General features: G+C 38.6%; 1 protein-coding gene across 1 annotated transcript in view; it reads left to right on the forward strand.

The window, feature by feature from the left end:
* ZNF106 (zinc finger protein 106) overlaps positions 1 to 10872 on the forward strand; it is a 40798-nt gene extending 29926 nt beyond the window's left edge. Inside the window, exons 18-23 of the mRNA XM_053945803.1 lie at positions 1398 to 1460; positions 3002 to 3121; positions 3589 to 3660; positions 4816 to 4887; positions 5531 to 5677; positions 6670 to 10872. Coding sequence (XP_053801778.1) covers positions 1398 to 1460; positions 3002 to 3121; positions 3589 to 3660; positions 4816 to 4887; positions 5531 to 5677; positions 6670 to 6726 — 531 coding nt within the window. The 3' untranslated portion in view covers positions 6727 to 10872. The remainder of the gene's footprint in view (positions 1 to 1397; positions 1461 to 3001; positions 3122 to 3588; positions 3661 to 4815; positions 4888 to 5530; positions 5678 to 6669) is intronic.
* Positions 10873 to 11454: the final 582 nt, after the last annotated feature.

Raw genomic sequence — 11454 nt, forward strand, 5'->3', positions numbered from 1 at the left:
GCAGATTGTGATATGAAATGGAGGATTTCTCTGCTTTAAATTATAAAAACTGAGCAATTTGGTAAGGAAATTGCATCTGACTCTCAGCGGCCACGGGATGGAGGCTCGCTGGCTCGCTGTCCTGCTTGTGGCCGCAGGGCAGATGTGTGAGCAGCTGCCCCTGAGTCTCTGCCAAGACTGTCGCGGGTGGCAGTGATTGCTGTGGCGTGGATAGTGCAGCAGAGGCACAGGGCACGAGGAAACCGAGGCAGAGGAATAAGGGAAGGACACTTGTCTGAGCCTCCAAATATTTAATATCGAATGGGGGCAGAGCAAGTGACAAATCTGAACCTGAAGGGGCTACTTTTAGAGGATAGGGGGAACACGGGGAGGACACAACCTTTGAGCAATAGGAAGGCATTAGGGGAGGGGTGCAGGGTAAGGGCTCCCCAGTAGAAGCCAACATGGGGAGGGAGCAAACCCTACAACCCAATTCTGCTTTGAGGAAGGGATGAAAGACAGGGAACACTCCAGAACCAAAGGAGTGTGCTATCTTTGATAGACAGGGGTAAGACAAGGGAACAAGGGAGGTATACAGGTGGATTGACTTGTGGATTGACATACATTTTTGGGGGGGATAACTCTGGTAAACAACTTAGGACTGCCCCATTAGGGAAACCAAATGGGGTACAGAGAACGCACCACTACAAACTTATAACAACGAATATTAAAACGTACTACAGAAGAACAAACTGTAAAATAACAGACTACCACAGGAAATTATCTCTGTTTGCCTGCCATATCTCATGTCCCCAGCTGCCACATCTGTGTCTGTGTTTTAAACACTTCAGGAATAGTGATTCCATCACTTCCTTGGGCAGCCTGTTCCAATGCCTGATCATCCTTACAGTGAAGAAACTTTTCCTAATACCCATTCTAAACTTCCCCTGGTGCAACTTGAGGCTGTTTCCTCTTGTCTTGTCACTTGTTAGGGGTTAGGAGCATTATTTTTCTTACATGAGCAGCATATAAGTATGCAGCACATCCAAAATTTCCAGGAAACATTGGGCTTTACTGTGCATGTGCAGAGCAGCATTCTGCATTCAGTTTGCTTGGTCCCAGATTTTCTGCTGTGCTGTCTGTGAGAATAATCCATAGGTAGGATGAGTTAGCCTGTTGGGCTGCAAGTTAACAGCTTCTATGTCAGTTGTGAAATGTCAAAAATCATTGTAGTACATCTTCTAGCTCTTATATGAAGAGCTCAGTGCCTGCTTTTTTCTTCATACTCCTGATTGATTTTAAGGCTCTCAAGTTTAGGAAATATTACAGTATAACGTTAAACTGAACAGTATCTTAATATTTTGCTTGCCCATTTCCATATCTGTTACAAAATATAAAACTTTTTTTTTTTTTGTAAGGTTGTGAATGATCTGGTATTCAGTGGCTCCAGTGATCAGTCTGTCCATGCCCACAACATTCACGTAAGTCTCATATAGAATAATGCAATGACTTTTGCTACTAAGGCATCGAATTCCTATGCTATAATGTCAGTATTTCCACAATATTTGACTGACTGGTGGGGCAGATTGCTTCCAGAAAAGGAAGTCTCATGATTTTGTGAATGTGACTACAGGTAACTCTGGAGGCATAAAGAGGCTACATAAACCTGCTGACTCTTGTCACATGATATGCAATGCCTTTTTATCTGGCCATCTTGCTTTTGCAAATATAACTACAAACATGCAGATAATATGGAAAGGGTTCAAAGAAAAGCAGTATAAAATGTTCTGGTAGGGAAAAAGTTTCTTTATTACTAGAAGAACTTGAGGAACATTGTGTTCCAAGCTAGATGGTTCAAAAGCATCATGAATGCTTTGTCTCTAGCTTACCATTCTCTCCCTCTTTTACACTATCTTCCCTTAGTCCTAGCAGAAGGATTCATGTAGCTATGCAATAAATTAGATTAAGAAACTTATCAGAGGGACATTTTAGTTGACATAAAAAGAATGTATTTCTGTGTATTTACCTGAACTGATCCTTGTGGTTACATAAATACTGCTAATACTAATAGTATGGTACTAGTTTCAGGATAGGTGGGAATACATAACTAATGATGGAAACAGAATCAATCAGGTTGGAACAGACCTCTGAGATCATAGAAAACAGCCTGTGACCAAACACCACCATATGAGCTATACTGTGGCATTGTCAGCATCCAGTCTTTCCCTAAATGCTTCCAGGGACAATGACTTCAACACCTCCCAGGGGCAGCCTGTTCAAAAATTTAATCACCCTTTTCATGAAGAGTTTCTTCCTAGTGTCCAACCTCCCTGGTGCAGCTTGAGGCCATTTCCTCTTGTCCTGTTGCTGGTTGCATGGGAAAAGGAGCTGACCCCTCTCTGGCACACGCTCCTTTCAGGGACTTGTAGGGAGTGATAAAGTCCCCCTGAGCCTCTTCCTCTCCAGGTTAAACAGCCCCAGCTCCTTCAGCTGCTTCTCATTACACTTGTGCTCCAGACCCTTCACCAGCTTCTTTCCCTTCTTTGGACTCACTCCAGCACCTCAATGTCCTTCCTGAACTGAGGGGTCCAAAACTGCACACTGCACTCGAGATGTGGCCTCACCAGTGCTGAGTACAGGGGAAGAATCACTTCCCTGGTCCTGCTGGCCACGTTATTCCTGGTACAGGCCAGGATACCATTGGCTTTTTGGCTACCTGGGCACACTGGTGGCTCATGTTCAGAAGCAGGAGAAAGAGAACTTTACACAGACCCATGCATTTCTATTGTACTGGAATGGCTCTGAGTTAGGATGGGCAAACAAAAGGATAAGTAGTATTTGATCATAATCTATAAGTGCCTTCACAGGGAATAGAATTCTAATAAAGGGTGTTTCCATTTTTGAGTAGTGAGCATTGAAACTAGCTACCCTATACATAGCGGTTAGGTAAAAACCATTTTGTACTTCTAGTTAAGAAAAACCAAACCAAACACCTTTTTACCTTTGCTTTTTCTTGATGCAGACTGGAGAGCTGGTACGGATCTACAAGGGCCATAACCATGCAGTAACGGTTGTGAACATTCTTGGCAAAGTCATGGTGACAGCATGTCTGGATAAATTTGTTCGTGTTTATGAACTGCAGGTAAGAAAATAGGTGGTTACTACTGACATTTATCTAATATGGGTTAATTAATGATTTGAAGTCAGATAGAAGTCATCTTTGTATTTTCTGGTCTCTAGCCCATCTCTCTTTTTCCTGTCACTCAGTATATATAGTTGTCTCACCAGTCAAAATACATGGGTTTTAAAGAATATAACTTAAAACATGTTTTAGAACCTGGGTTATTCCAAGACAATGACAGCTCAGAAAAGTGGGAAAATGTTAGCTTTGTCTGCTAAAAGAACAAGTGCTTAGTTGGACAAAAAGACTCCCAGAAGCAATGTAAGCAAAAGTGAGCTTTCAAGGTGGCTATAAAGTTTGGAATCCACCATAGCAGTTTAGTTGCTACCAAGGAAACTGCTCTTGGAAGTATTATCATTTACATGTCTGTGAAAAATGGCTCTTAAAAAATGTCATGCTATTAAATGTCTGTTTCTGTTTCTTTCAAGTCACACGACCGCTTGCAAGTCTATGGAGGCCACACAGATATGATCATGTGTATGACCATCCATAAGAGCATGGTATCTCCCTTCTTTTCACTGTTCTTAAAGAGAAAGTTGTAATTGCCACAGGCGCATACAAGGCAGTTTAATTTCTTCAGATAAAGAAATCAGCCTGCTGTTTGCATTTCCAAGTTGTTCTCAAAGAATCAAGTGGCTGTAACAGCTTTATATTTATGTAATACTATTGTCTGGGGAAAAATCACTGTACAGCTTAATGCAGTCTTAAAACAATAGTTCTTTGTGCAGTTATGATTACAGTGAAGACACTAGAAATAGTAAAATACTTCTGCTTTTTCAAGTGTCAATCCTGTTTGACTTTTACTCAGGGGAATCTCTCGGATGCTGGAGAAAAACTTGACCCACAGCCAAACCTCTAGCAACCTTTGACAGAACATAAACAAAGGTGTGCAATTGATTCAGATGTACAGGTTTCTTCATGCATCTGCCCTGCAAGATAAATTTCAGAAGCACTTCTGGATAAATATTTCTTGAAATAGACTTTAGAAGCACTTATTTGTCTGCATGTCTAGGAATTTGTTTGCAAAGTTTCTTTGAGACTATAAAATGAAAAGTATAGTAGTGATCTGTAATAGCAGAAAAGTTAAATCCAAAGGAACAGATTTCTGCCTAATTGGAATACATTCTGCCCAAGCATCACATCTCATATGAGTCCAGCCTGAGGCTTGAACTGTGCCCCAGCAGTGGTCTGTTGTGGGCATTCTCAAATCAAAGAAGGGTTCAGAAGAGAATTTTAGTGAAGAGTGAAAGGATTTGCATCAGTCTTTCTGAAATTCTGATGTTCTTTCACACACTTCATCTCCATCCTTTTTTGATAACTGGGTAAGTCTTGGAAATACATTCAACTTGACATTTACACCTAACATATTTTTGAACTTTAGTGGATAGCACCATAATTTAAACTTTTCTGAACTGTTACACACACGACATTATCAACAATAGAGGTTATGGAAGCATTTCTTATTCATGTGTAGGTTTTTGTGAACTATGAATGCAAATATTGAAAGGATTTGGTTATACCTATTTTTTAAATATAGAAGCCTTGCATGCTGATATTTCATTGTTTTTTACCAACACTGAAGTCTCCTTCAAAATTTTACTTTTTTTTTTTTCTTTTATTCCCAGCTAGTTTATCCATAAATGTTTATTTTACAGATCTACACTGGATGCTATGATGGCAGTGTCAGAGCTGTGAGGCTTAATCTGATGCAAAATTATCGATGCTGGGTAACAAGCAAATTGTTTTTAGCCTTTGTTATTGAATTTTCTAGCCTCTAGTCACTTAGTCTTGGGTAGCTTGGCCTTATACTTTTCATTATTATTTTTTTGTTTTTTAAATGTGTATGTACTTTTAAAGTATATATCACTTAGATATATGTCACTAGTTTCATTTTTTATTGACTTTGCTCTCTGTGTATGTGTATATATATGTGTGTGTGTATGTGCTTTGGGGCAAGTTTTTAGTGCAAATTACTGTTCTTTCTGGCAGTTTTTAGATGTGTAACTGTTTAATACGAAAAACTTTGTCTGAGTGACATAGAAAAGCTGATTTACTGTGCTAAATAAGTTTAATTAAATTCCAAATGACTTTGTCACAGGTAAGCTTAAACCTCTTAAAGGGTTAATTCCTCTCTTCCTCCTGCCATTTCTGGTGATGGTCTAGGCTTGGCTAAAGGCAGGAAAATTTCTGTAAAGCTGTAATTAGAGGAATAGAGACCACTGAAAATGGAAATGCAATAAGATAAAAAACTTACAGGAGCTGGCAGGCATGCCTACAGTCTTGGAAGAACATTGTGAAATTGCAGGAAGAAAAGCATTAGCAAAAAATGTATTTCCCTGGCTTATTCTGGTGTGTTGTTTTTTTTCCCAGTGGCATGGATGTTCACTGATCTTTGGAGTTGTGGACCATCTGAAACAACACCTGCTAACTGACCACACAAATCCAAATTTTCAGACCCTGAAATGTCGTTGGAAGAACTGTGATGCTTTCTTTACTTCCAGGAAAGGTTCCAAGCAGGTATGTGGTTGAAATAACATTGTTGTATTTGGTAAAATAAAGTACTTTCTATCACCACAATGGTGGGACTTGATCCTATTTCTCTTAAAAAGGGTTAAATTTTTCTAGCTTTGGCAGGCTTAACTGCATGTGGTTGCAGTCATCCAAGGCTAACAGGGTTCAGTTCAGCCTGTGGCAGATGAACAGTGCAACTATGGTAATTTGACATATGGTCAATTTAAAACAGTTTGACCCTAAAATATTACATAGAAATGGTAGAATTCTTAAAATATGAAAGAAATTCTACTCAAGATATTAGGAAGTTTTTGAAGGAGAAATGTCTTTATAAGATGAACAAACATCTGCCTTGAAAACAGGTTTTTATCCTTTTCATTTTTATCCATTGCTATCTCTTTCATTGTTGTTTATTTTTCACATGAAATTGTTAGCAAAACCAATTTTTAAATAAGTAGTGCATAAACTTATAGATAAAAGTCAGCACAGAAGGGGGAACAATGCAGAAGGCATAAAAATTGGATGAAGTGATGTAGAAAAGACTGGGGGGTGGGTGTAAGGAGGGAAGTTACCTATAGACTGATTGGTAAAATCTGCGTTTTAGTCCTTGGCGATATAAACTGCCTTCCTTTGAAAGCCTTCCAACATATGGGAAGGATGAAAGCTTCCTCAAGAATTAACGAACAGCAGAATCCTTTATTTCTCTTTAAGTGCTGGCTTTGGATATGATGTGTTTATTTAATTTGCTCTTGTAATCAAAAAGGAAACTGGTTTTTATTTGCCTTTAATGCTATGGTATGTGGAACACTTTATATATGTGATTTAATAGCTTGACAATGATAATACTTAGCTTTTTAGAAGCTTTAAGCCAAACAAATGTATGTTATCTAGAATGTCACTTTCACTGATGCTTCTCGAATATTTTGCAGTTTTTTTGTGGAGTTTTTTTGTGATGATCATGATTTTTTTTTTAATTGACTTCTCTGGTTCTTTTCTAGGATGCTGTTGGACACATTGAAAGACATGCTGAGGATGACAGCAGGATTGACTCATGAAGCTTTTCACCTCCCACATTGGGAAGTAATTTTGTATGTCAGAATTATTCCAAATAACATCAGTTTCTTACTCCAGTCTTTCCTCTTTCTTTTCCCACTTGGAATGCAAAGACTGAGTGGGGCTGAAATGCATTGCTACAGAGACTGCAGGTTGTGTTGCAGTCTGCAGAAATAAGGCTGGTAATTAAGACTTAACCCAAGTTCCTGCAAGTTTTTAATTCATTGGTGGACAAGAATATTCCTTCCTCTTGTCTGCCTTGTTTCTTTGTTGTTTGTCTTTTTTCAGGTGGTTTTATTTTTTTTTTTAAGAAGCATAGTCTTTGAGAAGTCCAAAGGGGTGTTGAAAACTTAGATTACAATAGGTGTTGCTGTTTGCAAACTCAGCTTGAATCCTGTTATGTGTCTAAGACATGTCTGGTTTTGTTGTAGCCAGTTTTATAGCTGATTTTAATAAAATTCTGCAAACCAGAATATCACAAATTCTAACAACGTGACCTGAATATCCAGTGTACGTTTTTACTTTCTTCATAAAAAGAAAAGTTATTTTATGGAGACCGGAATAAACTAATTTTTTAATGTTAATTGTAACTTATTTTTTATTCCTTGTGTAAAAATTGCTATTACTGGCACAGTAATAGATACAATACCTCTTGAGGTATTTTGTTTATTTTGAGGAAAGTGGTTATTTCTTGAAAGAGATGCCAGTAGCAGCAAAACAGCCAGAACAGTGGCTGTGCTCACAGGCTTTGCAATCTTAGTCTTTTTCAGTATAGGTCTTAATGTATGGGAAAGAAGTAAGTGGTATTTGTTTTTCTTTTCGTTAAAGAGCAGTGTAGCCACCACTGCTGGCTTGATAAAACACCGTAATTGGATTGCTGATTTTATGTAATCTTAGTGACTGAGCTTTGCAGTCCCATACCCTCATGGCATAGCAAACCAAGAGAAATGCAAAGGCACTGTGTGTCTGAGTGCATCCACTTTGGTAGTGTTTTGTTTCTGTTGTGAGCTGGCTTAATTGGCTTGGGCTATATGAAGTTCACAAAACTCAACTGGAAAGAATGGAGCAGGATTTTAAAGTCTAAAGTTCTCAAGCAGAAGCTGAGGATATGAAATGCATATCACGTGTAAAAGTCTTATTTCTCCTAATGCACAGAAAGTACCACGGAGAGGCCAGTGCAGAAGGGGGAAGACTGTTTCAACTTGTCAGGGCTCCCCTGCAAGTGTCCCCTTGAGTGGGATGGCTTCACCTTGTGAAGTTCAGTGAAATGCAAATGCCCTTCTGGCACTTGACATCCTCTCTCCCTTAATGACACTAATTTAGCAAAGAACCCTCTTGACAATGAGACTAATCTAGCAAGGAGCTTTGTGTTCACTTTTGCCTAACTTGCTGCTCAGGATAAAATAAGCAGAGATTTTCCTAAGCTGTAAGTGAAGGTGAAGACAGCAAACTGAGCTGCTTATACACGAATCCAGTGCTTTTCAAAAAAACCTGAGTGGACTTTTAGTGGGTGTCTTTTTCACAAACACTTTCAGACTTGTCAACCATAGACCAAGTAAGTTTTATAGCTTCATTCTTTGAATGTAAAGAAGCCTTTTTAGGCAAAGAAAGTGAATGATTCAGGAGATCCCATGGATGTTCCACTGCCTCAAATCAAGGAACTTCAGGGCCTTCTCTGAAGAACACTGGTTTTGTATTATCTTAGCAGACAAGCAGAATTGCTCTGACACTGATGAATATTTTTTATGAGACAGGAGTAAAATATGAATGAGATGCAGTAGCATCTTACTTCAAAGACATGAAAATCTATGATATTCTAGTGCTTTTGTGGTGATTGATTTTGTTTACTTTATATTAAGCTGTTTGTGGGTAGCAAAATGCCCCAATATGTGGCTCAGACCTCAGGTTGTTCTGAGGGTCTTGTTGTTTTGGTTTTTGGGGATGTGTGTTTGTGGTTTTGGTGTTGGGCTTTTTAATCTTTCTTTCTGTGGGCTGTGGATGAAGCAATTCAATAGAGAATCAAGTTTGGGGAAGTGGTGTAGATGTTTTATGAGGGACAGTGTAATGCTCTGAAGCCTGAGAGCATTTGTTTGGGTTTTTTCATGACCTAAAAGTAGAAGACTGCATAACACTTAAAGCATTTCCAAAGGTGTTGATGTTCAGGAGTTCTTCTGGGAGTTTTTTGAACCACAATGAGGGAGCATGTAAGTGTGGCATAAACAGACTGGGTGTCCTAAGCTGTCCTTCATGGACTGTGCTGCAAGTGAAGGTGTGGAGGTGTGTCCAGAGGACAAGCCTGTGGGGCAATAGTGGCATTCTGAAAAATGTGTGTGAGACTAGATTTTGTTACTTCTCCCTTGTGATCTTTACATTCTTTCAGCTGTTTTCAGGAACATATAGAGATCTTTTTCACTAGATGTTGCAACAAACAGAGTTATTACACTTTATTTGCATTCCCATTTGCTTGTTGGGTTTATCTTTTCTAGTTGGTGGAAACAGTCTTTCTTTTTGTGTGGTCCATGATGTTTCCTTAACTGTCTTGAAAACAATCCTCCTGAGAAGTCTGGGCTTCTGAAGTCCAGCCTTAGCAGTGGTGTCTTTTACTACTTTGTTGGTCATTTCAGATACATTGTAAGAATCCTAAAATGGGTAAGAGGTGGGAAAATAGTAGAGCTGTGTGAGTGAAAAATTTGCTTCATAAATCAGAAACAATTATTTTTAATCCTCAGGGATTCAGAGGAAAATGCTGTACTGTTTTGTCATGAGAATATCTTTAAAGGAATTGCTATAAAGCTATGCAGCTGTGGAAATCCCCCAGCTTCTCTGGAGTTCTGTGGAGAGGTTTCCTCTTTGTTCAGCTGAAATTTGGTGCTGATTTCACAACTGGCAATGGCCAGTTCTACTTCTTCTGGAGGCAATTGCAGAAGAGAGATGCCAAACTAATGTTTGTTTGTTGGTATTCATTAATGACTTGGTATTCATTAACGATCCTCTCTCGTCTTGCAATTTAGGGTTTTGACTCCTGATATACTTCTAGTTGAAGAATATAGTAACTTAGGAAAGATGGGCTGTTTATGACATTTAACACAGTAATATCTGCATGAAAAGCAGTACTGCACATCTGAAGCCAGTTTCAAGACTATTTATTTTTGGTTTTGGTTTGTTTTTTTATGCAAGTAAAAAGTTGTGGGTGGAAGAGTGAGTAGAGTGAGGATTTATTTTGTGGTTAGCTGTGGATTTTTTTTATTAGTCAAGTGTTTAAAAAGAAGTTCTGGACTTGCTCTATGGCTAATTACATATGGCAGCCCTTTAGGGGCCTTTTGGGATTGGTCTAGATTAGTTTCTCCTTTCTCCTTCAAATTTCAGAGAAAAATAACAGCTATCTGGCAGTGCAAAACACTCTGGCCTAATGCTGCTGCTGCTTCTATATGTGGAAGGGGATGGAGGGAAAACTTCTGCATCTCTTGGTACAAAGATGCATTAAATATCCAGGCTTCTGCTTACATTGTGTCACTTACATGTGAATTACAGACTTTAAACATATTACCAGCACATAAGTTGGCTTCTGCAAAATAGCAGGAACTTGGCTGTGTGGAGTGTTTGAAGTAGTGCAATTCTTAATGCACATTTTCAAACAGTACAATCAGCTGGATCAAGGTAAATGATAACTGCAAACCTGCAATAAATGGCAGGTGAAAAGTTTTGTTGGAAAAATACTTTTCCCTTAAGCTGAATTAAAACACAGGTACAGGTGAATCTTGGTTTTCAGGTTTGTATGGTACTATAATTCAAGCAGTCTAAGATGTCCAGAGTTGCAGAATATGTGAGGAAGGATAAGGAAATGGTTTCAGCTACTGTTTGTAAAAGAATTAATCCTCAAGAAGCAAACTGTGTAGGTATATATTCTGTTACATGTGCCTGCCAGCTTCTCAGATTTCATTTTGCTGTAATGTTAAACAGTCTTTTGAAAGAATGGAAGTGGAATAAAACAACTTGATTGAATATTTAGTAGTTTAAGCTGTGTAGAACATGTGCACAGACTGATCATTGTTTTCTTCTCTCACTTTGGTACAAAGCTGTGAGTGTAATAATGAGACTTTACATGGCAAAAGAAGAAATTTAAAAAAATAAAGTTCTTTATATTGTTATGGTTTGTCTGTTTCTCCTTTGTTTTAAATAGAATGATTTTTGCAGGATTTGGTAGAACTTGACTTTATTCTGGATTTTTTCCTGTTCTATGAGTGCTGGATAAAATCAGGCAGGCCACTTTGAAGCTCCAGCACTGGCAGGAATGTTACAGGTGTGCAGGAAACCTCAGACCTAGTCATTTGGCAAAGAAATGAAACTGTCCACCCAAGTGATGCCTCCAAGCTGATGTGCTGCCTGTCTTGCTTCATGGCCCGTTGCAAGGGAAGTTCTCTAGAACTTGTTGGTAGTTATCTCACCAGAACTGTAAGGACAGTTTTGAGCTGCCAATTAAAAATCCTGATTTTGATCTTTTGACTGATAGATTTTGTTTTGTCTCTGAACATCCCAACTAAGAGCATCTCTGCCATACTTGTATGGAAAATAATAGCTTTGTGGAGGTAAGGCATGGCTGGAAGCCAGGGCTCCAAGTGTTCCAGTCATCCTAAAATTTATTTGGGTTAAAAAAACAGTTGAATTAAGAAGGAGAATAATGTCTCTTAAGATAAATTATAGGATTTTCATCCTCTTTCAGAGTAAGTTAC

The sequence above is a fragment of the Vidua chalybeata genome, chromosome 6, assembly GCF_026979565.1.
Source record: "Vidua chalybeata isolate OUT-0048 chromosome 6, bVidCha1 merged haplotype, whole genome shotgun sequence".
NCBI lineage: Eukaryota > Metazoa > Chordata > Aves > Passeriformes > Viduidae > Vidua > Vidua chalybeata.